Source organism: Trichosurus vulpecula, chromosome 4 (assembly GCF_011100635.1).
Source record: "Trichosurus vulpecula isolate mTriVul1 chromosome 4, mTriVul1.pri, whole genome shotgun sequence".
NCBI classification, from domain to species: domain Eukaryota; kingdom Metazoa; phylum Chordata; class Mammalia; order Diprotodontia; family Phalangeridae; genus Trichosurus; species Trichosurus vulpecula.
In genome coordinates this window covers 228,605,667-228,632,918 of record NC_050576.1, presented here as the reverse complement: position 1 = coordinate 228,632,918, position 27,252 = coordinate 228,605,667, and the positions used below count along the sequence as shown (strand labels likewise).

General features: G+C 42.0%; 1 protein-coding gene across 1 annotated transcript; it reads left to right on the top strand.

Moving 5' to 3' along the window:
- Window positions 1-10,338: 10,338 nt before the first annotated feature.
- On the top strand, window positions 10,339-27,206 carry SLC33A1 (solute carrier family 33 member 1). The gene is made up of 6 exons (XM_036754641.1): window positions 10,339-11,418; window positions 18,396-18,586; window positions 20,965-21,149; window positions 21,360-21,477; window positions 24,048-24,263; window positions 24,901-27,206. Exons 1-6 carry the CDS (start codon window positions 10,653-10,655, stop codon window positions 25,066-25,068), a joined length of 1,644 nt encoding a protein of 547 aa, XP_036610536.1. The 5' UTR covers window positions 10,339-10,652; the 3' UTR covers window positions 25,069-27,206.
- The last annotated feature ends 46 nt before the right edge of the window (window positions 27,207-27,252 follow it).

Here is a 27,252-nt window from a genome sequence, read left to right as displayed (position 1 = left end):
TGCTATAAATATTTTTGTACATATGGGTCTGGTTTTCTTCTTAAAAATCATATTAACCAATGCTTTATCTATTTTACTGGGCTTTTTTTTCATAAAACAAAATCCTACTTTTATTTATTGATGCAATGGTTTTCTTACATTCAGTTTTATTAATCTCACCTTTAATATTTAGAATTTACAACTTGGTATTTAATTGGGGAATTTAATTTTGTTTTTTTCTAGGTTTTTTAAATCACATGCCCAATTCATTGATTTGTTCTTTCTCTATTTTATAGATGTAAGCATTTAGAGATATAAATTTTCTTCTGATTACTGTTTTTGCTGCATTCCACGTGTTTTGGATTTTTGTTATTATCATTCTTTTTAATAAATTATTTATTGCTTCTATGACTTGTTCTTTAGCCCACTCATTCTTTAAGATTAGGTTATTTAGTCTCCAATTAATGTTTAATCTGTTTTTCCATGGTCCCTTATTAAATATAATTTTATTGCATTATGATCTGAAAAGGATGCATTTAATATTTTTGCTTTCCTGCACTGAACTATAAAATTTTTTTGCTCAATTATATATGGTCAATATTTGTAAAGGTACCATGTACCACTGAGGAAAAGATATATTCCTTTCTGTTCCCATTCAGTTCTCTCCAGATACAGCATATCTAGCTGTAATATCACTTAAGTTGGGACTTTTTTTACTGTTTTAGAATGATAAATTAATTAAATGTCTTTGATTGAGCCTTACTAGGTGCAAATCCCCAGGCCCAAACCCCTAACTACTAGGTGCTAAGCAGATGTGGGCATGAAGGCCTTAGGGGCCCTAAGGGGAGTTGCTAAGACCAGAGCCAATAGTACGCACCTTAAGTTCTAGTTGCTCAGATGACATTTGATGATGTCCAAAGATTGTATAAAAAGAGAGAACAGAGCTATTTGCTTGGGGCTGTCACTCCTGGAGGGAGTGTTGGTGTGGCACTCTGGACGGCCGCTCTAAGAGCCTCCCAGCTCACCCACATTGATGGTTTCTTGGCAATTATGAATTGTATTTGGTCTGTTTATAATGTATGTTTATAATTTGTCTGAATTTGTTCTGAAGTTCAGGGTGCTGGCTTTTTCCCCTGAACTAAGTGAATGATATTTGTATCTTGGATTGAAATAAGATTGTTAACCCCTTAATGTTACTTTCCTTAGTAAAGCAGATCAAAAGAACCTGTGCTGGCAGTGTTCTTGTTGTTGGGCTTGTGTTGGTCTTTCACCCTGAATGATAAATCATTAGAGAAGATCCTCCACATTACAGTGTAAGCTCAGCACGTATGTGTCAAGCTCCCTGCCCCCCTTTTTGCAGACTCTGCTGCTTGGAGACTGATAACAGGAAACTCCTCAGACAAAGGATAGGAAATAACTCCTTTCCCCCTGGAGAAACTTTAACCTGGCCAGGTCTTAGGAATGAGGCAGGGGGAGGGTGGCTCCCCTCTCTGGTGGGAAAAACTTTCTTTGTTCAGGACCCTATAAAAGTCACCACGTGGGACAGTCTCATTGGAACCTCACCCATGGGGAAGATGCTTCGCCCGGGGTTACGTTCAGAAGGGACTCACCAAAGTGGCTATAAAATATGGGGTTCTCCAGCTTAGGAAAAGCTTTGGTGTAGGTGGTGAACATATGCATGTTGTATGTTATATGTGTGTCCTTTTGTCGGTATCACTGCGTTTGTAGATGGCTCTGTGTGTCTGTGTCTCTGCCTTGGTCACTGTGTTAACTGTGTTTGTTAGGAATTGTTGTGATTAATGTGGTTGCAGGGTTAATAGAGTATTTCCCCTGTCTTTCAATAAAAAAACTTTGTTCTGTTGGGAGTGTGCCTTATTGCCAGCGTGAATCCAAATCCGAACCTAACTTAGCTTAATCGAACACACCCCCACAGCAGCTGCTAGCCAAATTGTTGCAACTCTAGCTTATCTAAGATTCTATTCAACTCCTTGGCTTATTTTTTTTTTTTTGTTACATTTATCTAGTTCTGAGAGGGGAAGGTTGAAGTCTTCCACTATTATATTTTTGCTATCTATTTCCACCAGAAATTCATTTAGCTTTTCCTTTAAAATTTGGATGTTATGGCATTTGGTCCATATAGATTTAGTATTGGTATTACTTCATTATCTATGGTACCTCTTTCTTTTTTTTGTATTACTAAAAGTTTAATTTTTTTAAAAGTGTGATGGAAAGGCACATGATAGGCAAGGATAGGCTACAGTATATCATCAAAGAAGAACCAAACAGAAGTGATAGAAGTCATCAGAGAGATGTATCACCAGAATGAGGTGGGCCCATCACAGAGGGAAAGCTAAGGATTTCTGGGCAGACAGCCTGTGAGGGCCACTGGTATCTATGTAAAATAAAGAAATGTAGAGGAAGGCCACCAGTATGTTGATTAACCAACTTCTGTAGGAATTATGGAAGGAAATGGACAAGAGGCACCCAGGATGAAAAGGTATGGATAGATTGCAATCTGCATCTCTGGAAGCATTTTACACTTTGACAGATTCTACAAATCCCAAATGCTGAAGTTTCCTCCTCTGCTCCCCTCATTTTGTCTCCATATCACCAAGCACCAGTTGATTTTCAGTCTTTTAATTCTTGGGGTGAAAGGTTAAGGGACAAAAATGGACTTTTAAAAAAGGGTATAGAAACACAGGAGGGTGGAAGGCATCTTTAAAGCTCTGTTAGGGAAACACCAAAGAATCCAGACAGAGTCAAAGGTACAGCTAAGGAGCTATGCCAAGGAAGGGGTGAGTAGAGCTATTTCCTGGATATCTGGGCATAACTGGGGGCCTGCAAATGTGAGAATGAGGCTATAGCTATGGGGACACAACAGTTCCAAGGGACACAGCCTCACAGATCAGCTCAGGAGCCCTGTTGATTGTGACTCCTCTTGTGGAAAATAAGGCCAACCCCAAAGAAGATCAGCCACAGCACAAGGCCCCCAACTCCACTACTTCACAATGGGTATATCCCCAGGAGTTGTCCTGGGTCCTCTTCACCCTCTACTCTCTCTCCCTGGGTGATCTCATTAGCTCTCATGGATTTACCATTTCTACATACACGACTTCCAAAATCCAATACAGCAGTTTCTTTTCTGAGCTTCAGTCTTTGACATCAGCCAAACTGGCTGTCCTAAAAGCCTAGAAAACTCAACACGTCTAAAACAGAACTCATTAGCTTGCCCCCAAACACTCCTCTCTTCCACTTCCCTATTTCCGAAGAGGGCAGCATCAGCCTTAAAGTCACTAAAGTTTATATCCTTGGAGTCATCCTGGATTCCTCACCTTCCCTTAACCCCAATATCCAGACAGCTAACATGTCTCATTTTGTTTTATATATCTTTAGCATTTTTTAAAACATTGAGTTCCAAGTTCTCTCTTTCCCTCCCCCCTCCTCCCCCATTGAGGTGAGCACAAGGAAACTAGATGTCCCTTCCCAACTTTTGTTTATGTGGCCTTCTGTTTTAACAATCTGGCTAGCAGCTTCTGTGGGGGTGTAAGATCCACCCACAGCCAGCACCCAGAAAGCTGCCGGCATGGCATGCCGGGAAAGCACAGGTTCTTTTGATCTGCTTAACCAAAGAAAGCAAGGTGAAGGGGTTAACAAGCTTACTTTAATCCAGCATACAGACAGCAGTTAGTTCAGAGGAGCATACAGAGAGCATTCAGTTACTTCAGGGGAAAAAGCCAGCACCCTGAACTTCAGATCATTCATTTAGTTCAGGGGAAAAAACCAGCACCCTGAACTTCAAAACAAATACAAACAAATTACAAATATCAACAGACAGACCCAATACAATTCATAGTTACCAACATCTAGGCTCAGCCCGGGAGCTCAGAACAAGGGCTGACCCAGAGTCACGCTAGCCACCACTGCTGCTCCAACCAAAAAGGGATCTTCAAGCTGTCTTCTCTCCTCTTACAGAGTTTTTGACATCATCAAGCATCGCCTGAATGACCAGAGCTGATTGGTTCTTGAGTTGGTCCCTCCCCTTAGGACCCTGGGAGGTTCACATCCATGTAGATTAGGTTAACACCCAATAGGGCATGGCTCTGGAGTTAACACCTCCCCTTAACCAGCCCCATGAATCGTCACAAAGAGGCGGACTTAAACCCACGTGGTCTAAACGCCTCTGCTGTCCCAGACATGTAAACTAGGCCCTCCCTGGAGTTAGCCCTACCTTGGGCCCCAAGGGCCAAGCACCTAGTAAGGCTTAATGAAATAAACTGAGTTACTCAAAGAAAACAAAGGCCATTTTGCCTACTGACACACCTTCACAAGGCCTCTCCACTCAGATAGCCACACCCCTAACTCATCACTTCTTGGCTGGATGAATGAAAAGGACTTCTGCTGGGTCTCCTGGCCTCAAGTCTCTCTCCTTGACAATCCATTCTCCCCACAGCTGCCAAAGTTCTATTCTTAAAGCACATGCTGGACTTTTAGCTTTACTGCTCAATAAACTCCAGTGGTTCCCTATTACCTCTAAAATGGAGAAGGGAAGAGAATAAGCACTTATGAAATGCCTACTATGTGCCAGGCACTGTGACAAGTGCACTTTACAAATATTATCTCATTTGATCCTCACAAGATCCCTGTGACATAGCCACTGTTATTATCATCCCCATTTGACATGTGAAGAAACAAACCCACAGGTTGAGTCACTTGCCCAAGATCATACAGCTAGCAAGCATCTGAGGCCAAATTTGAACTCAGGTCCTCCCGACTCCAGGCCCAGCACTCTATCCACTGTCTCTCCCCACCCCGCCCCCCTCCCCCCCAGCTTCCTAGGATCAATATCAACTCCTCCATTTGGTATTTAAAATCCTCACATCCTGGCTTTGATCTAGCTTTATCACATATTGTTTTTCAAGTAAATTATCTACCCAGCCAATCTGGCTCTCTTGCTTCTCTTCACACAACTCACTGGATCTGCTGTCCCCATGCCTGAGATGCACTTCCTCCTCATCTCTCCTCCTCAGAATCCCTAGTTTCCTTTAAAGCTCAGATCGAGGCCACATGTGGCCTTCCAGGTCCTTGGGTGCCACCTTTTGACTGAGTCCAAGTTTTACAGAACAAATTCTTTTAAGGGGGTTTGTTCTGTGTAGTTTGGATTCAGTCAAAGGGCTGCACTTGGGGACCTAGAAAGCCACGTGTGGCCTTGAGGCATCGGGTTCCCCACCCCTGCCTTAGCCCCAGAACATGAAAAAAAGAGGGAAAGGCTCCATTTGCACGAAAGTGTTTATAGCTGCTTTTTTTTTGTAGTGGCAAAAAACTGGAAACTAAATGGGTGCCCATATACTGGAGAAGGACTACATACATTATGGCGTGTGAATATAATGGAGTACGATCATGCCATTAAGAATTGTTCAAATATTGGAAACTATCTTTACATGTAATTTGAAAAAATACTATTTCAAAAAAGAACTGTTCAAATGGATGGTTTCAGAGAAACCTAGGAAGACTTGTACCAGCTGATGCAGAATGAAGCAGAACAGCTTAAACAATGACATTAAAAAAAACAACAAACATGTTTCAAAAACTTGAAAACTTTAATCAAAGTAACAAAAACTGTGATTCTAGAAGACTTATGATGACAAAGCATGTTACCCAGCTCTAGACAGAGAGGTGACAGCCTCACAACACAGAATGAGAAATACATTTTCGGACACAACCAAGGTGGGAATTTGTTTTGCTTGATTATGCGAATATAGCAGCAACTGCCTTAACCCAATGCAAGACCTTGGTTTTTCTTTTTTTTCCAATGTTGGAGTAGATGGTTGAGTGGGGATGGAGTAGCAAACAAGAAAAAAAATAAAGAGAGATCATGGAGGCATCTGTTTTTCAAAGGCAAAAAAGAAAGCAGAATAGCCAAAAATAACCACAGACAAACAGGTCAGTTTTGAAAACCACAAGTTAAACTTATTATATACGAGGCCCAAAAGCTTCGCTACTAAAGCTTAAAACTGCACTAAGACTTTTGGGAGATCCTGTAGTTAAAAGAAAAGCAAACTATACATAATAGAGAGATGCAGTTTCATGTACAATCCTCTTTTTCTGACCCACTATGTAAGTGTAAATTTATGCTTTGGTATGTTTGTTAAGTTCAGAATAAAAATATAAAATTATGTTTTAAAAGACTTGTGATACCCAAAGGCATGAGGGGATTCTGTCAGTTTGGACATTTTTCTGAGTAGAACAATGCTTGGATTAATGACAAATTAATAAAATCTTTTAGTGGCAGACTTGTACCTAGAATACAGAACACAATGTTAGGTTTTTTTTTTCAGAAAGGTAATCATTGTCTTTTATATTCTCTCTCAACTTAAAGGGGTCACATGACTTCTTGCATGCCATTAAAACATAATAGACAGTTAGGAAAAAGAAAATAAATTTGCTGCATAGGGAAGGTATGGAAGAAAACAGGTGCAATAAGATTTAGAGCCTGTGTATGTTCACAGATGTGGTGGTTTCTACAGATTACTTGAAATTATCAATAAAAATTCCTGGAAGTAGACCCTTCTGACTAGCCCTCATAGATTTAAAGGGATATTATTTTCAGAGGATAATAAGTAACAAAGAATAATCTTTAAATACCAAAAGCATCAAAAGTTATGAGGGCTTATGGTGCTAAGTCAATAAGCATTTATTTAAGCATACACCACGTGCCAGGCAACGAGCTAAACGCTAAGGAAACAAAAACAGACAAAAAGGAAGAAAAACAGTCCTTGTTCTCAAGAAGCTCACAGTCTAATGGAGAAGACATGAAAACAGCTACGTACAAACAAGATATATAAGGAATAAATTGGAGAGAATCTTAGAGGAAAAGCCCCAGAATTAAGGAGCCCTGGAAAAGGTTTCTTGCAGAGGGTGGGATTTTTGTTATTTAGTCATTTTCTGCCATGTCAGTCCTGGGGATTTTCTTGGCAGAGATGCTGGAGTGGTTTACTGTTTCCTTCTCCATTTTTACAGATGAGGAAACTGAGGCAAACAGGGTTAAGTGACTTACCCAGGGTCCCATAGCTAGTGTTTGAGGCAAGATTTCAACTCGTCTTCCTGACTCCAAACCTGGTGCTCTCCACTGCACCACCCAGCTGCCCTTAGGATTTTAGCTAAAACTTAAAGGAAGCCAGGAAGCAGAGATGACGGAGAGGGTTCAGGCCCTGGGGACAGCTAATAAAAATGTTCCAAGTCTGGAGATGGAGCATCTTATGCAAAGAACAGCAAGGAAGCCAGAGTCACTGAATAGAAGGGGGAGGGGTAGAGGGAAAGGTGTGAAGAGACCTGAAAGGGGAAGGGGAAAGCAGATTATGAAAAGCTTTAATGCCAAACAGAAGCATTTTATGAATATCTGATCCTGGAGGTGATAGAGAACCACTACAATTTACTGAAGAGGGGCATGACATGGGTAGGCCTGTGGTTTATGAAGATAAGTCTATGGCAGATTAGAGGACAGATTATGGAAGAGACACGTCAGAAACAGGAAGACCAGTCAGAAGGCTATCATAATTGTCTAGACATACACAAGACTGATGGCAGTATCAGAGGAAACATATACAAGAGATGTTGTGAAAGTGAAATTAACAGGACTTGGCAACTTATTGAAGAACACGGGGTGAGGGCCTTGAGGAGTCCAGTAACCCTCAGGTTGTGAGCCCAGGTGACTAGGAGGATGGTGATAACACTGTGAGAAACGTGGCTTTGGGGATCACTGGACTTCCTAGGCAGGAATCCTGAGTCCCGAGGAAGAACCCTATGATAATCCCTAGGGAAGGCTGTACAGACCACAGGACTCCCAGAGGAAGACCAAGTGGTAGCCATCCCTTAATCTGTGGGGAATCACAGGGCCTCCTAGGGGTCAGACCCTAAGGAGGACCCAAGTGATGGCGGTAAGATCACAAGGCTCCCGAGACAGGGCGGGAAGTCCCACGTGATGTCCCCTTAAGAAGGCTGTGCAGACCACAGGGTTCCCCAAGGGAATCCAGAGTGGTAGCCCTCTTAACACCGCAGTGGGGGGTCACAGGACACCCCAAGATAAGATCCAAGAGTAAGCCCGGCAAACTTCGGCTGCCTGTTGCTTCCCTTGACTTGACCTTAGGAAAATCCACGTGATTTGCCCATTCATACCCAAAGAACTCAAGACCAGAGTGGGTGGGGGGCAGGGGGTGGGGGGGAGTTACCATTCCCTCCACTCCTGCTAGTCATGGTTAGTTTACAATCTTTGTTTTTTTACATAGTTTTCCTAGGTTATACAGTTTAAATAAATAGGATAATAAGGATACAGAAGCAAAAGTGAAGTTAATTAGATTTTCCTTATCTTAGTTTAGGATTAAACTATATTCTTTTACTTCCCCTACTTTCCCTCTTTAACATATGCAAATCAGTAGGCCTGGATTCTTGACCAAGATCAGACCCTAGATAAGCTTGAACTGGTTCAAGTGGGTTTGGCCTCTCTAATTCCCTAGATTGCCTTCTCAAAAAGTATGCACATGCGTATAAGCCTCTGACCTCTCACCTGACCGACCTTGAGGCCTGGTCTCTGCTAAAGCTGGGGTGGGGGAGGGTGGGGAAGCACACCTTTAGTTCTGTGGAAACAAAACTCCTCCTCCCATTTCTTACAACACTAACTGTCACAGAGAAGTTAGGAGGAGCAAAGGATTTGGAGTAAAAGATCAAGCGCTCATCTGGGGACATATTGATTTAAAATGCACATGGGACTGGTTCAAGATGTGTGATAGGAAACTGGGGACCTGAAACTAGAGGCTGGGAAAGAGGTTAGGGTGGGATAAATATAGGAGAATCATCCGCATGCAGATTCAGATAACGTTTGATGTTAACTGAATCCACCTAACAAAGATTACTAAAAAGGAAGAAGGCGGCTCAGGGCTGGGCTTTTGGAGACACCTGGGCAATTTAGTGGGTAGTGCCTGGATGAAGAGCCTGCGAAGGAAAATAAGAAAAGGTCTGACAGAGAAGAGGAAAACGACAAGTGCAGTGTCCAGAAACCGAAGAGAGTATCAAAGATGGTGACTGACAAGTGGCCGAGAAGCTTGAGGGTCTGGCCGTTAAGGGATCTCGGGTCCCTTTGGAGAGTAGTTTCAGCTGAGTGATGAGACTGGAAGCCAAAGTGCAGAGGCAGAGCGTGGGAAGCCGGGAAGTGGAGCCACCAAGAGAGAGGCCTTCTCAAGCGGCTTGGTGGAGAAAGGAAGGAGGCGCCTGCGCAAAGCGGGGAAAGGAGAACTTTGGTCCTTCTTCCACCACGGGCTCCCCCGGAAATCTCTTACTTCTTACACGCGGTACAGGAACAACAAAGCCTCTCCAGAGAGCAGGGCCGATCTCCTTTCTGTCTGTCTTGGCCTTCCCGGAACCGAGTGCAGTGCTCTGCGCACTAAGGAAACTTAATAGACGTTTCCCGAGTTGCGTCTTACAGACTCCAACCTGACAAACAGCAGTGCAACAGGCCCTGCCTTCAAGGAGCTTACATTCGAACCCGGGAAGGGGGGTGGGGTGCGAGGAACATGTACAAGGTTAAGTGTAGATGGAGTCCCGACAAAGCGAATCCTTAGTTTTGGGGAGACGTGAGGTCCCCAAGCCCGGAGTTCTGAGGCTCCCTCGGTCGCTGCTCAAACAACCACTTCACCTCTCCGTGCCTCAGTTTCCTCACCGTTCCAACGAGGATAACAGCGGCAAGCCCCTGCCGGGGTGGGGGGAGGGGAGTCAGGGTTTCTGGTAGAACAGCCCATCTTTTCTGTGGGGCCTGGCCGCTGCGGCAGTCTGGTACCAGGGGCAAGCGGGAGCCACAGGGGAATAGACCTGGGCGGCCTCAGTGCTTCTCATCTATCAAATGGGGATACATTAACCCTTACACTGCCTACCTTGCTACCTGGGGGATAAAGGCTTTGAGATCATGGAAGCCCCACGAGAGTGTACTCTCCCTCCCCAGGCCCCGAGCAGGCGGGCGGCGCTGCGCACACCCCCTCGGATGTGACATACACGACATTCGGCCAATGGAAGCTCACCACGTTCTCCAGCTGCTGTCTGGGACACCGCCCACCTCGGCGCTCGGCACCGCCCCCAGGCTCCGTGCAGCAGTTGAAACGCTCCCCGCAGCCGGCGGCGACCGAAACAGTCGTTCCGGCCTCGCTTCGCACCCTCGCGAGACCGGGAGATCTTCCTGATTGGCCCGCCTGGGACCACTTCTTGCGGCGCGAGGCCGGAAGTCCTACACTGCCGGAAGCCGTCCTACACTGCCGGAAGCCATCCCGTGCTGCCGGAAGCCATCCCGTGCTTCCGGAATCCTTTTAGCACAGAGAGAGAGAGAGATAGAGCCCGTCGGCCACCGGGGCTGGCGGAGCAGTTGAGGAACTGGGTCGGCTTTCCGATCCGGGTCCGCAGCCGCCTCCTCAGGCCTCCGACTCGGTCCGGCCGCAGCAAGTTCGCCTCCGCCCCGCGCAGCACCACGGCCCCCTCGTCCAACCCGGGACCCGGCGCGGCAGCCCCGCCCGGGCCGCCGGCCCGGGCCCTGCCTAGGCGCCCCCCGGCCGCGAGCCTGGGCCCTCGGGACCGCGACCGGAAGGGCCCACGCCGCCTCCCACCCTGAGCCGGGGGCCCCGCGGTCCGGCCCGGCCATGTCCCCCACCGTCTCCCACAAAGACAGCAGCCGGCAGCGGCGGCCCGGCCCAGTCAACCATTATCTGGACTTGAAGAGCGGGCCGCTGCCGCCGGGTGCCTGGGACGACGAGCAGCCTGCCGACGGCGTCGGGGGCGAGGGGGACACGGAGGCCCTGCTGCGAGCCGCGGGCGTCGGACCCTCGCGGGGCTACCGGGCCGAGCTGAGCAGCATCCTGCTGCTGCTCTTCTTGTACGTGCTCCAGGGCATCCCGCTGGGGCTGGCCGGCAGCATCCCGCTGATCCTGCAGAGCAAGAACGTGAGCTACACGGACCAGGCCTTCTTCAGCTTCGTCTTCTGGCCCTTCAGCCTCAAGCTGCTCTGGGCCCCGCTCGTGGACGCCGTCTACTTCAAGAGCTTCGGCCGCCGCAAGTCGTGGCTCGTGCCCACGCAGTACATCCTGGGGCTTTTCATGATCTACCTGTCCACGCAGGTGGAGCGCATGCTGGACTGCGCCGAGGGCCGCAGCCCCGACGTCGTGGCGCTCACACTCACCTTCTTTCTCTTCGAGTTTTTGGCCGCCACGCAGGACATAGCTGTGGACGGCTGGGCGCTGACCATGCTGTCCCGCGAGAACGTGGGCTACGCGTCCACCTGCAACTCGGTGGGCCAGACTGCCGGCTACTTCCTGGGCAACGTGCTGTTCCTGGCCCTGGAGTCTGCGGATTTCTGCAACAAGTACCTGCGCTTTCAGCCCCAGCCCCGAGGCATCGTGACACTCTCAGGTACCCCCCCCTTTTCATTCCTAATCCAAGCCACGTAAACCAGACCCTTGTACAAGGTGTTGGAGAGCGAAGTAGTGTTTCCCGTAACAAAAGCAAAAACAGCTTCTATTTCTCGCGGTGGAGAAAATGAAGGAATGAAATGAAAGGTAATTCTTAAGCACTTAAACTATGCAGAGCACTTTAAATTCACTTTAAAGCACAATATGCACAATTAAATACTTAAGTTTCTGTCATGACCACGTTCTCTAACCGCTTGGTTCAGTCAAAAGTGAAGTTGAATTTATAAGACTACAATTACATCATCCTCTAGGTATGATTTTTCTAATTAATCACATTTCTTATACAGTGGTTCCCCAGAAATCACAATAAAAGAAAAATTAGAAATATAACAATAACAGGAACAGTAATACGGGTTTAAAACACGAAACAAAACCGAGGATACAAATAGGCCAGTTCCTTGCTGCCAGGGAGCTCACGCTGCACTAGGGAGAGAGCACAGAGAGGAGGTTTTAGCTGCAAGGCAGACAAAGCAAGGACCATCGGACTTTATGGTGCAGCAGCAAAGCAGGTGGTAATGAATCTTCTTTAACGTTATTGCCCTTGATTTTGCTAAACTGTGCCAAGGACTTTGGTGGAGGTCTTTTCTGGGTCTTTGGTAGAAGTGGCTGCTGAAGAAAGGGCTGCAGCACCTTCTGCCCCTGGACAGTAGCTTCAAGAGGACAGGCTGGTTGTGGGCTTGGTAGGCTTGGAGATGGGGTAGAGGGGGTTGGTATTGCTATTCCTGGAGCTCTTTGGTTTACCCGTCCATGGGCGGCCCACAAGTTGGTTGGTGGTGGTAGCAGAGAGAGCAAGTCCCTTCACATTGAGAGTTGTTGGGGGGGGCAGTCTGGGGGGCACTGCAGGTCTTGGGCTCTGGTGTGTCTACACCCAGCCCAGGTGGAAGTGATAATTGAGGGGTAGTTGTGCTTTTACCTGTTGGACACATGCTACTTCCAGTTTCTCCTGCAGGACTCCTTGCTGCTGACTGTAACTGGCTTTTCTGTATTCCAGGAAAGATTATCAGTAGATAGTGCTTTGAAATATTATGAGGAAAATCAGAATACTAAAAGAAAAGTTTTAAAATCTGAGTGTATCTTGCAAAGTAACTTTTATTCAAAGACAGCCCCTAGTCAGTACACATCGATTTTCACCTCAGATGAGAAGCTCATCTGAGTAAGTAGAGAACATATAGGATTACTATGTTTAGGAACGGTAAAATATTTGTTATCCGGGAACCAGGCTTCTGGCACCTTCAAGGTTCCCAACCCTGAACTTGGTAATGGCAGATGGGGGAAGAAATAGGAGAAGGGGTGGCAAAGAGGATGACAGGAAGAAGGGAGATGGAAAAAATGTAGAGATCACCTGTGGCAGAACGAGGACTGAAACCCAGGATTCCTGCCCCCTAATCTGGGATTCTGCCCTTGATATAGGAAGTCTTGATGTGAAGAAGGAAAGACTACCCACATCCAATCAGGAATTTCATGGTTATCAGTTTGCCAGCCAGGAAGTGAATGCTTTTCCAAAGGTACAGTAGAAAGTTCATCTCCTGCCTCTAGTCCTTTGGGTCTCAGTTTCTTCATCAGCCACTTCTACCAAAGACCCAGAAAAGACCTCCACCAAAGTCCTTGGCACAGTTTAGCAAAATCAAGGGCAATAACGTTAAAGAAGATTCATTACCACCTGCTTTGCTGCTACACCATAAAGTCCAACGGTCCTTGCTTTGTCTGCCTTGCAGCTAAAACCTCCTCTCTATGCTATCATCTGTGCTTCATCTCTATGCTATTCACAGTGAGGAGGATGGATGAACTAGAAGATCTTAAAGGATTCTGAACTTTTTCTTAACTGCCCTTTTTGCTTCTGGGTGAAGCATATCAGGGATTGGGATCTTAGGGTCCAAATATGGCAGCTCCATTTTCATTGGTTGGAGTTTTTTCTAGAAATTTTTTTTCTCTTTTCTCTTTTGGAAGGGGGAAGGCAGGGCAATTGGGGTTAAGTGACTTGCCCAAGGTCACACAGCTAGTGTGTCAAGTGTCTGAGGCCAGATCTGAACCCAGGTCCCCCTGACTCCAGGGCTGGTGATCTACTCACTGTGCCACCTAGCTGCCCCTTTTTTAGAAATTTTTACAGGTCTTTCCCTTTTTTGTTTGTTCCTTGCCTTCTATTTTCATCTCTGGCTGAATGGACTACAGGTCTCTCACCAAGCTATCTTTAAGCTTGTTTTTTCCCTCCACTGTTTCTCACTGCTTTATGAAGCAGTATTGCCTATGATCTTCCATCATCATCCTCCATAAGATTTTTAAAAATTATTTAATTTTTTCAATCAGCAAAAATCTGCCTTCTTTCTCTCCCACCCCAACTCTCCTCAACCCTAACCTCCCACTGAGAAAGAATAAAAACCACCGTTGTTACAAACACGTAAGTGAAACAAATTTCCACATTGTCTGTGTCCAAAAAACCTTTTTCTTATTCCGTACTCTGAATCTTTCACTTCTGTACCAAGAAATGGGTAGCATGTTTCACCATTAGTCATAGTTAGTCATTTTGCTGATCAGTGTTCTAGTTTTTTTGAAGTTGTTTGTCTACCATACTGTTGTCATTGTATAATTCTCCTGGTTCTGTTCACTTCACTCTGTTCATACAAATCTTGCCAGGTTTCACTGAAACCATCCCCTTGGTCATTTCATATAGAACAGTAGTATTCCATCACAGTCACTTACCATCATTTGTTCAGCCTTTCCCCCAATTTATGCACCTCAGATTCCCATTCTTTGCCACCTCGAAAAAGCTGTAAATATTTTTGTGTGTCTTTAAAGTTTCTTTTGCTTAGGACTAATCCCGCCCTTAATTTACTTTCTCCTTAATTCCCCTTCCTCCCCTTTCTATCCTACTCTCCTGTTGAGTTAAATGTATTTCTATACCCAGCTCTATGTGTTTTTCCAAACTTCTTTCACTAGTTTTGATGGGAGTGAGGTTCAAGTGTTAACCACCCTCCTCTCCTGCTTTGTCTCCCTTGCCTTCTATATCCCTCTTCCCTCTCTTTCTCCTTTTTCTCTTAATATAATCAAGATATTCCCATTCCCAGGCCTTGTCTAATTAGACTCCTCTGTGACTCCTGATGATGATGTGGTTCACAGGACATACATGGATCATCTCCCCATGTTTGAGTGGAAGCGATTCATCCTTGTTCATTTGTGTTTCTATGTTTGGTGGAGATCATTTACCTCCAGGGAACATCAGGCATGTGTTCTTCAGAGTTCAGATGAGGCCAGGGTCCCCTTCAGAGAGCCTTGAGGAACTTCCAGAGAGGAAAGGGACCCAGGATTCCCAGGGATCTTCGTCTCCACAGTAGATGCCTGAGCTTGCTGCAGCAGAGTCCACACCAGTTCTCCCAGAGATCAGAATGTTGCACTAATCACTTCTCTCTCCACTGGAGGAGAATGAAACGGTCAATGTGGATTACCAGCTGCTGCACCCATATGCATCCCAGGCTGGTCAATGATGCTACTTGACCTCCAGTCTCCCCACCCCCACCTTACCAGGATTGCTTAGAAGAATCTGCACACACACATTTACTTCCTCCCTTTCGGATCTAAGTGTCCTCCTCCCCCTGTCCCCCAATATATGCTTGCTTTTGATGCTGTCATTTTTAATGTGATGTAGCATAAATTATTAAGGAAAATTTGTTTGTACAAGCAAGAAACAGAGGCCATTTGAAAAGTTTATTGTTTGAAACCCAGAACTCATTTTTTCATTGTAAAAAATGTAAATGGCAGTTAGAGCTTTAAGCTGATCCGCAATATTTAACCTGTAAGATGGTAGTACTACAGTGCTTGGTATTCTTGAGACTATTTGGGAGAGAAAACAAGGCAGAAGCCCATGACCTAGAACTTCACCACCCCCACCCTCCTCACTGCTACTAGAGGTGGTTATAGGGAAAGGGGAGGAGCAATCCTGAACATCCTTCTGGACTTTGAGAGCTGAGAAACAGCCTTGGGGGTGGGACCCAGGCCTGCCATGGATGGGCTTCTGAGACAACAGCCTAGTGGCCACAGGAGTCTGAGATCATTGGCTTGTAGAATGAGAGATGATCTGATCTAACCCTCTCATTGCACCAAGTAGGACCTGAGAGAGTGAGGCATGTAAATGACCTGCTGGGGTCACACAGGGGCAGTTGGAATTCTAAGGCACCTGACTCTCAACTTGGTACTTTTTCCACCCCTGAATTTCCAGGACTCCAGGACTGCTGGAGGTAGCTGAGAGGGCAGAAGGTGTTGGACATCTGAGCTCCAAACCTGCCTTTGATAGCTTCTTAGTTGTATGACTCATCCTCCCTAGCCTGTCCCCTGGAGGAGGATACTTTGTGAGCATCAGATCAGACAATTGACATAAAACATTCTGCCAACCTTACTGTGTTATTGCAGACGTGTCAGCTGGTATTAGGATTGCCAGCTCTTTGACCTTTACTTCTTAACGTAAGCTTCCTAATCTGCAAAATGGAAGTACTAATAATACTTTCACTCTCTACCTCACAAAGAAATTGGGAGGAAAGTGGTTTTTAAGCCTTAAGACCCCACACACATGCTTGTTATTATTGTTGTTCATAAGTAGGGAGGGCAAATTAAGTCAGTGAGAGAGGGAATTGAAAAAACATAGAAGTTAAAGGTGAAATGTAGGTCATCTTTATTTACTCATTTAATTTCCTAAGTGCTGTTCCAGGGAAGAGTTTTGTAAGGATTGCTAATGTAGAAGAAAAGGTGACCCTCGACTGTGTTGCCTGCCCTGCCCTGTGTGCCCCATCTCATACACCTTAGCCTTGTTAAACCTTCTCTGTTGCCTTCTTGAATGTCTACCATGTTGGCAAGTCTTCATCCTTTCAGGATGGATTTCATTTGGAAGAAGCTAGAAGTTGCTTAGAGCCAAGTCTCTTGAATATTACAAGGAATTAACCAGCCTAATACTGATTATTATACTACTGGCTAATCCCAATTAGAGAATAAGGAACGGCAGATTTTTCTTATGGCTCACAAACTAATTCTTAAGTAATTTTTAATCCTATTTTTATCAGTAGTTATTGCTTCTATATCCTCTTCATTCCCCAGTATATCCCTCCCCTCCCACTGGACTATCCCCTTAACAGTGATTAAGAAAGAGAAGGGGGAAAGGAAGTCCAACCAAACCAACCTATGGGCAGAGCTGCACATCTCACTCAATTTAGCAAAGAATTCAGGGTGTGTGGGTCAAAAGACCACTGACTCAAGTTAAAAAAAAAACAGGTGTCTCAGTTTCTCAAGGCAGGAAAAAAAAACCAGAAGCTTTATTTGATCAAGTCTTGTGAGAATTGAGCATCTCTCACTACCAGGGTGGAGATAGCAGTGAAGAGAGGTGAGGAAGAGAAGACAAGCAGGGAGATATATACCCTTGTACAAACAATTCTAAGAAATCCCACCTCAAAGGCTGGACCCCCGTCCCCATTTGCGGAGACGAGTGGCCTCACAATCTAACCAGGAATAAGTTTTTACTCAATACAAGCACAGAAATTACAGAATTACCTTATAGGGAAATTTTAATGCTAAGATGGCAGTTTGTAAGTAGGCTAGGGGAGGGGGAGAGGGGAATATCATCTGGTTTCCCTGAAATCATATGATTTACAGGAAAGGAAACTTAGGCCTGGTGAGGTTCACACCCTAACTAAATTTGTACTATCTGTATTTGAATATTGCCTTGCCTGAGTTATTCATAGGGAAGCTTTCACAATCTTGTATTCCATTCACAGCTGAGGTGACATCTATAAATCTAAAGAAGGACGGGAAGAAAGACATTCCTAAAGGCTAAATAATCAGATTCCCACAGACTCAAATTTATCCCATTTCCCTTTTCTCTAAATATTGATTCTCAAATATTTTAGATATAAATACACACACATACATACATATATATGTGTATATATATATGTGTGTATGTGTGTGTGTATATATATGTGTGTATATATATATGTACATATATATATATATATATATATATATATATATATATACATATATACACACACACATACATACATAGATATTCCCTGTGAAGCCTTCACACTTCATTCTCTCACTACCTCACACAAGGGGCTGCGTTCTCTCAACTCTTCCCTACATTATGAGCAGTGGTCTGTTTCAGGCTTAGATTGCCTTGTATGTTGTCCTCTACTTCAGCCTCCTTCACTGGATTATCAGTTGAGATCTCTTCTGAAGCTTGTTCTAAAGTGATTTTGGGCAAGGACAGCCGAATGCCAGAGGTAGAGATTCTCACTGAATGTTAATTCTAAAAGACAAAAGCCAGGTCTGGCCTTCAAACAGAACAAGTCTCGGCTCTCTGTGTAGTCACACTGTGACAGAGGCCACTTTCCTAGTATTCTCTACCTTTCTCAGATAGTAGAGACCTCTCTAGTGTTTAACAACTTCTTTCTCTTTGTTCACTGATTCACATTCTTGTTATTGGCCCAGGTGGCTGATCTCAGTTTCTCAACGTTGCTGTCTTTCCATTGCCTCCCTCTGTCTTTCCTTTTCAGGAGAGTGACTGTGCCTCAGCCAAATTACTAATTTATCTGTTCCTACATGTATTTGTTGTAGTCTATTGATAGTGATCTGCCTTTTTTTAGACTTAAATAACTTTTTTTAGACTTAAATAACTTTTTCCTGTACCACCATAGTTGAAGAGATTAAAAAATGTACATGAATTTCAAAACCATAAATCAGAGCATTCCCCTAAAATTATTCATATGTCACATTAATGTTGCTATAGTTCAGTGGAGAACCACAAAGACCAATGTATGATAAAATTTGTGTCTTCTTTCGTTCACTTTCTCAAACAAAAAGAAGCATCCTACACTCAATTCTCATATGCCCATTCTGAGGTGAATTATGGTTTAAAGAGTTTATTTTTCATTTTAGATTTTCTATTTTTCTGGGGGACCATATTTTTGATAACAACAACATTAGTTGCCCTTCTAAAAAAAGAAAACACAGAAGTAATACCATCAAAAGAAGAAACAAAAGGGATCACAGATACTTACAAGCTGCTATTTACAATTATAAAGATGCCAGCAGTTATGACTTTCTGCCTCATGATTTTAACTGCAAAGGTAAGTACATCTCTGAAACACACATTCATATAATTCTGTTATTGCTACTGTCTTACATTTGTATTTATTTCAAAGATGAATTCGGTATATGTAAATCTATTTTTAAGTATTTTAATATAAGCTTAATTAATATTAAAGAAGGGACTAGATTAGACCACATAGGACCACAAAGGATTAGACCACATATGTTTGTCAGTCTCTGCCCCCTTCTAGTCTTTTTTTTTGGTGGGGGGGGTAGGGCAGTTGGGGTTAATTGACTTGCCCAAGGTCACACAGCTAGTACCTGTGTCAAGGGTCTGAGGCCGGATTTGAACTGAGGTCCTCCTGAATCCAGGACTGGTGCTCTACTCACTGTGCCACCTAGCTGCCCCCTCTCTCCTAATTTTAATGCTATAGGTGAAATTTACAAATTTTAAGTCTTTTAAAAGGAAAAATAAAACTTGACAGAATTTAAGTGTAACAAGTAATATAAACCCTACATCAAAATAGTTGGTCATCATGGCATAAATTTTCGAATTCAAATTAAGTAGTATTTTCAGTATTGTCTTTTAATAAGTACTATGAATTAATTCATTTGTAGTTCTAATTGATAGGCAATCTTATACTTTTGGACTTACTCATTTTCTCTGTACTCAGCTTTTCTACCATCCTGATGACTTCTTTACCTCCTGCTTTTCTCTTACTTTGCAATCTTTGTTCATGATTATGATCAAAGGATCATATGTTGAGATTTGGGAGGGGCCTTTGTGGTTGTGTCCAGAGGTGAGGAGCTCTTTCCAGGCCATAAAGGGAGAGATCAGCAAAGCCATGACCTCGGGGCCTCTGGCTCCCAGGGTTTACTCTGCTTTCATGATTTTTATCTAGTTAGCTGTACTTCTCCATCCTTTTTTATAGCATTTACGTTTCCTTCCCCTTTACTTGGGTTAGGACTTAGCAATAAGAATATCTGATGGTAAATGCCTCTTCTAGAGGGTAACAGAAGATGTATTTTCAGAATCTGTGACATGACATAGGGCCCCAAATAAGCACCATACAAATACTGTTAATATTGGTAATAAAAACCCATTAATTTAATTCTAATTAATTTAAAGTAATTGTATTTAATTATGTCAATAAAAGCTTAAAAAGAAATGCCATAATAAAAATGAAAATGTCTGCACTAATGTAACTGATAAACATCATCTGGTTAAGAAGAATACAACTATTTTCTCAGTGTGTGCTGAATATTGGAGAGTTTAGAATATATTAATTAAAAAGTCCCACATTCTCAAATTAGAATTTAATTAGAAAATTTTAAACTAACATGTAAGCAATTTTTCAACTACCTTTTGGATTCACATAGGGAAAAATTATAATGAATTAATTTTCTGTGTGGTATAACTTTTGCTAGTGTTAAATGTATATAAGTAACTTACAAAAGAATAACAATATCAGTGGAATTCCATATATAAACCTATATAAGCTTACCTTTCTTTAATAATAGATTTTTTTTTTACTTTAACGCCTATCGTTAAAAAAAAAAACATAGCATACTGTTTTTTTAGAGCAATAGAATATAAAGAACACTGGGTTTAGAGCTACAGGCCTGGCTTTCAGGTCTTGGCTGTACTACCTGACAGGGAACCTCTCTGGGCCTTGGTTTCCTGTCTATTACATGAAAATCTACACTAGATGAACTCGAAAGTCCTGTCCGAGATTTGTGATCGCCATCCTCCCATATTTTCCCTCATTCTGGAAAATATTGAAAGATTCTTGGAGTTTCCTAGTTATTTAGAGATTAGTTATAAAGGGAGAAATGTCTTTAATTTTTCAGGCAGTAGGGAAAATAGAGTTTATGACTATTAAAAAGTAAGTAGAGTACATTTTAGTGCTTTTGTCATAGAAATTCAAAGGAATAGAATTTGATCTACAACTAATAGAGTACAGTAGAAGTGCTGAAATTTACTCTTGGTTTCATTAGAAATACTGCAGGACCATGTGGCAAGTCCCCTTTCTTTGACTTGAGTGTTTTTAACTTATAAGATGGAGGCAGTAATGTCTTACTTGGTCTTGAGGTGGACATAGGTTTATAATGAAGTAAGTAATTTGGGTTCAAAAGAGAGGAAGAAGGATGGCATTGTCAGATGAGCATAGACTTTAAGCAAAAATACTCATGTTCTAGTCCTGGCTCTGACCCTACCAGCTAGAAGTACAACCCTTTGGACAATTGCTTTATCTGCCTGGGCCTCAGTTTCCTTGTCCTCAAAACAAGGTAGTTGTATTCATGATCTCTTAAGTCATTTCCAGCTTTAAAAACACTTGATTGATTGTCTGGTTTTGCTTTGGTGAAAGACATCACAGAGCAAAAGTTGAACTCTCCCTTTGTTTTTATGTTACAGATTGGCTTTTCAGCAGCAGATGCTGTAACAGGTCTGAAATTGGTAGAAGAGGGTGTGCCCAAAGAGCACTTAGCCCTCTTGGCAGTTCCCATGGTTCCCCTACAGATCATCTTGCCTCTGATCATCAGCAAGTATACTGCAGGCCCACAGCCACTAAATGTGTTTTATAAAGCCATGCCCTACAGGTAAGTGGGAAAGAAAATGGAGGAGAGACAGTTCATTCCAGTATCTTCCACATTGAGTTACATGTCCAAGCATAAAAATGTTTGAAAGTCAAATTCAGTTTTGTTTCTTTGAATGGTTTTATCTTATTGTTCTTAAGCACATTTTAGATGGAGGATCCTGTCATTATAGGTGCACATGAAAGCAACTTCTAATTCTTTCTTTCTATGCAGATTATTACTTGGCTTGCAATATGCTTTGATGGTCTGGTGGACTCCAAAAGTCGAACATCAAGGAGGATTTCCAATCTATTACTATGTTATAGTGCTTCTGAGTTACGCCTTACATCAGGTAAAAAGAAGTAGTGATTGTCTGCTGAGGGGGCATCCTCGTGATCTTTGCGACCTCTTCCGTGTATAGTGAAGATGCAGTTTCCCAGATTTGTCCTACTTTTAGTTATTATTTCAAAAAGCAGGAGGGATTAGACAGGATTAGTCATTAGGAAGGCCTTTTTCTCCTAACAGTTTTTCAGAATGGCGTGAGGTTATGAAATAGGAGGACCTGAGACAGAAGGGGTGCTTTTTCGGGGCCCTGATCAGGCCTTCACTGAATAGGTTGGATGAGAGGAGACATTTCAGCTGGGAGCCTTTGTACTGCAATATTTGCTTGGGTATGGGGGAACACGAACATGTGACGCAATAACAAGTAATAAAAATCCAATCTAGACAATCTTTAAGAAAAGGACTTTAAATATAAGAATTATTAGCCATAGTACTCATTCAGTTACAAAACCAGTGATTGATAGCTCAGTGAATCTAAACAATCTAAACAGTAAGCCACAAGGTGGCCTGAGGTCAGAATGTGTCTTCATTAGAAGACCAAGCCCCAGAGAGTCCATCATTTTATGCTCCACATGTATGTATTCAGCTCTGTATGCCAAAAGCCCCCACCTAGGGTCACAGGAAATCTTGGAGCTGTATCTGTCTAGTTTATAAATATTAGTGAACCTACTCTATGGAAAGGTATTATTTACTAAACCTGTTGTTACATGGCAGATAATTCTAAAACAAGGTCGCCTTATACTCAGTCCCTCTCCATCTATAGACTTCTTTTTAGATTTCAGGCATTTCTTCCTCAAGCTCAGCCATTCTTCTTTACTGAAGATGTCCCTTCAGTCAGGATGGCTGAAGGAATGGGGACAATTCCTGACTCCACTGCTTTTGGAGGTCTCGGTTGCCAGCTTGACTGTAGCAGAACTTTCTCTGCTGAAGTGTGTGTGTGTGTGTGTGTGTGTGTGTGTGTATGTGTATGTGTGGCAGTCAGACAGACTTTGCAAACTACACCTTCGGTAGTGAATACTTTTCTGTTAGGAACGCATTTGTAGGATCTCCTGATTTTGAGCAGTTTGTTATAACTTGGAAAATTTGCTGATCATTGCTTGGCTTAAATTTCACTTAAACTGCTTGGTCTGAGGGAATTGTTATATTTAGGAAAGCGGCTCAGTTTGAGCCGAGAACGGTAACAATGGAAAAATCCCTGACTATGGGGTCAGAGATCCTGAGTTCAGATTATGCCTCTGGCACTTCCCTGTGTGGCCTCAGGCAAGTCACTTCCCTTCCCTCCCCTCTCTGTAAATTGAGAGGTTTGGGTAGCTAGAAGGACCCTTCCTAGCTCCAGTCTTTGGTCCTAGGAAGCATGGTGAGAAGCTAGGAGATTTAGCTGTTGATCTGGTTTGAACACTTTGGGGCTTCTGCCTGTTTAAAAGTTTGCCCAGTTATCCCTCCTGCCCCCAAATAATGCCATGGCAGCTGGTTGACCTAAAATTTACATGCCTCTGTTGAGAACTTTATAGATTACAGTTTCCAACTAACTATAGCTTCTTAATGGTAGAACATTTTTTTATTGATTTGTTTTTGTTTTTTGGCAGGGCAGTTAGGGTTAAGTGACTTGCCCAAGGTCACACAGCTAGTACATGTGTCAGGTGTCTGAGTCCGGATTTGAACTCAGGTTCTCTTGACTCCAGGGCTGGTGCTGTACTCTTTGCGCCACCTAGCTGTCCCTATTGATTTGTATATGACATGAAATCTCTAGCCCAGTACAGAGTGTTTAATGGGTGCTCAATTAATAAGTGTTTGACTTAGCAGTTTCTGTAACATTGTCAGCTGTGTGCTAATTTTAAAGAGGAATTTTATCATTAAAAATATTTCCTTTTGAACTATACTGTTTGCTTAAGCGGTTATAAAATCAACTTATCTTTCTTTCCATGTTTTTCCTAGGCTAATGTCAAAATTAGTTTGTATTCCTTACTAATCACGTAAGCATACCACTTATCAGAGATAAGCCTTTAAAGTATTGATCAATGTACAAATAATTTGACTTGACTTTTGCCACTTTAGGATTAACTTTTTTCATTACTAGTACAGGTCATTTGGAACTACAGATTTTGCTTTAGAATTATGACTGGAAAGCAAATTTGATTTTTTTCAACATTTAATGTCTTTAGAATTTAGAATCTAATTTTAGAAAAACATAAACTGTATCCTATATCCTAAAACCATGCTCCTACACAACTAGGAATTCCTGTTACTACATCCCTAACACAAAATTGCCCTGCCCCAACCTGAACACTTGGGGGCAGCTCACTACTTTTCTAAGATAGTCAATTCTATTGTCGACTGTCACTGTTAATAATTTCTCTTTATATCGAACAACATTTATCTACCTGTGACTTCCACTATTGCTGCTGGTTTTTCCCTTTTGAACAACACGGGAAAATGCTAATTCCTTTTATATGTATCACATAACTCTTGAAGTCAGTAATCTGTTCCATCATCCCTCCGCCACCCTCCCAAGAAAGATTTCCTTGACAGGCTAAACCTTTCTAGTTCCTTGCTTTGATTTGTTTGATTTTCTCTCTGCAGATCACATTGTACAGCATGTACGTTTCTATAATGGCTTTCAATGCCAAAGTTAGTGATCCACTTATTGGAGGCACATACATGACCCTTTTAAATACTGTGTCCAATCTGGGAGGGAACTGGCCCTCAACAGTGGCTCTTTGGCTAGTGGATCCTCTCACAGTGAAGGAGTGCTCGGGAGTGTCAGACCAGACTTGTTGGACTCCTGAAACATCTGAGGTGAGTAGAGTTCTTGGCTTGATGTTGCCCAGAATTAAATTATCATTCACTTTATCTTCTAGCATTGCCCTGTCTTTAACTCCTCATCGCCTCTGCTACATCACTCTAACAGTGTTCTGTACTCCATAGGTGCCTAGTGTATGCACGATATAGATTGAATTAAACAAGAAGCATTAATTAAGCACCTGCTATAGTCCAGGCCTGTGACAAAATGACAATTTCTGTTGTCACAGAGCCTACAAGTTCTAGTGGGGAGAGAAAGGCTAATTACAGGTTCTGAAATATTAATGACTGACTCCTAAAGTAATTGTAGGGGCTAAAAGCATATTTTCCTTCTCGATATGGCATAGCATTGCTGATGAAAATAGTCTAGAAAGAGTACATTTGTTGAAAATACCTACAGACTTTGAAAAGTGATGCTTTAATTTTTAAAAAAAGTTTTTAATGCAAAGTGACTGATTTTACAAGGGAGAAAACATGTAGAAAAGGTTTTAAGTCTTTCATGAAGATGGTTTGTAATTAAATCATTTGAAATATTCTAGAAGTAGACAAATTATACAGAATTTAAACTTTGCAATATATTTTGATTATTTAAATACTTGACAACAAATTCTCCTTAATGTTTTTGTTTTTACAGCTTTGCAAAAAACTCGGTGGCTCTTGTGTTACTGCATTGGATGGTTATTATGTGGAGTCTGTTATCTGTGTTATTATTGGATTCGGTTGGTGGTTCTTTCTTGGTCCAAAATTTAAAAAACTTCAGGATGAAGGACCGGCATCTTGGAAATGCAGGAGGAACAATTGATGAAATTCACTACAGGACATACTAGGAAGGGGGGAGTAGTTTTAATTTTAATGTAAATGTTATGATAATCAATACACAGGAGTATAAGTACACTTTCAAATAAGAAAATTGTTCATACAAAAATGCCAAATTGTTGCAAAGCTAAGACCTCTCTGTGTGGTCTTCCTTTCCTTGCCTTTTCAATGTAAAAGTATATTTCAGGTCAGAAAATTGGTTCTAAAAAGAGCCTCTCCTTTTTCTTGAATTGATATCTAGTTTACTGACCAATGCATGTTTCAGACTTCAGTGCGGTGGCTCTGTGAGAGCTCTTCATGTCTCCCATGTATTGTCATTCACCCATTCAGCTGAGATGTGACAGTAGACACTTTGCTATTGGGGCAGATTTGGGACAGATGCCTTAAGTGGAACAAAGTACAACTTTCAATTATGAGTAGGACCTTGTGGCTGGAAGTCTCTTTTTGGCTTTAACATGCAGTAATTTAATTTGGAATTGGCTGAGAGGAGAAATTTAGATTATGGAGATGCCATTTTAACTTACTTTTGTGACCATAACTATGTTTTAAAGGGTGGATCTTTGTGTTTAAAAATAACACTTTTAACTGTATTTTCTGGCTTTTGTAAGCATTTCAAGATTTATAAGAAGATGAAAACATATTTTTTATAAAGTGAAAGTTAAGTTTTTTAATTTATTGACTTCATTGGGGGAAAGGAAGCATTCCGAAGCCTTGTTAACTTTTCTTACACTAAATCTGAGGGGATATGGGGCTTTGTTATGAGTGTCTCACAATAAAGACTTGTAGAGAAGGGTCACACTTAATTTTGTGTATATTTAATGACATAATTTCAAAAATAAAAAGAAAGCACAATGTTATTCAAGTAGTTTTCCTTTGTTGCTAAGAAAAAAATAATAAAACTTAGTAACTAACATTCTTTTCCTTTTCTCCCCCTTTAATTTTTAATAAAATTAAAACATTAATTTTTTTAAACATCTGATCTGTTTCAAAGAAAACGTCAAAGATATTAGTGCCTTTGACAGAAGCAAATCATGATGCTAATGGAAAGACCAATTAAGAAAGCACTTTATAATTAGTGAGGAAAGATGTCACAGTTCACTTATGCCAAACAAGGTGTTTGTCACCTTATTTCCACTTACTGTCACAGAAGCTGCTCTTGGCAAACCAATGTTTTCTGAGCAGCCCCTGCTGTATTGCATAAGTTAAGTGAATTCCTTTTGAGTGCCTTTGCAATTTCCAACACCTGTACACGTAGATCCACTGACAAGGCACTTTGCATACCTTATATTTTAAGTCATTATGTCTCTTCAGAGATAATGTTAATACCTTTAAAAGGTAAAGATAGGAAAGAGAATATCTTCTGATACTGATTTTTAATCCTTTTGAAATTAAATTTCATAAGGTGCTCTTTCTGTTTTCCCTAGCCATATTTGGTTTTCTTTAGTGAGTTGATTTTATCTAAAAAATGTTTACTAATTTATGACCTTGTTAATTTTGTAATATAAACTGTATAGTGAGTGGGGTTTTATGATTATCAGAATAAGAGCTGAATGCTTTCTTTTTAAGGCGGTTAGCCTATGAAGGATATGTGAACGATGTCCTGTAAGCCTCTAGGATTGCCAGTATTTTTGCCCTGCTGCTGATGTTGGTGGATGCCACATCCTGAAGAATCACTGGGAAAGACGCTCATCCTAGACAGAAGAAGGCAACATTGAATCCAGCATGCCAGTTGTCATGCTAGCAGATTATGCTGTTGCTGGGCTGGTCCAGCATGATGTATTTTATTTCAAATGATTTACTTGAATAAAGGAAAAATAGTTCTTAATGTGAAATGTATTTTTATCTTTAGTATTTTGATTTTAAAAGCTTAAAGTTTAGCCAATGACATGATTGCATTGTTCTCCTGATCCATTAGAAGGCCGTTACAAAGTATATGAATATATGGGTTGTAACTTTTAGCCTATAGACACTTAAATAATTTGGATGTTCAAAAAGCATTTTTTAAGATAAGACTTGACAATATCAGAGCCACATAATAACTAATGTTGTCATGAATTAGTTATTTGTTATATAAATGATTATAATATGCCAAGGCGATTTGTTAATAAAATTTCACATTTGAAATGTCAGCCATGATGTTTTGCATAGATTATAATCACCAGTGGCATCT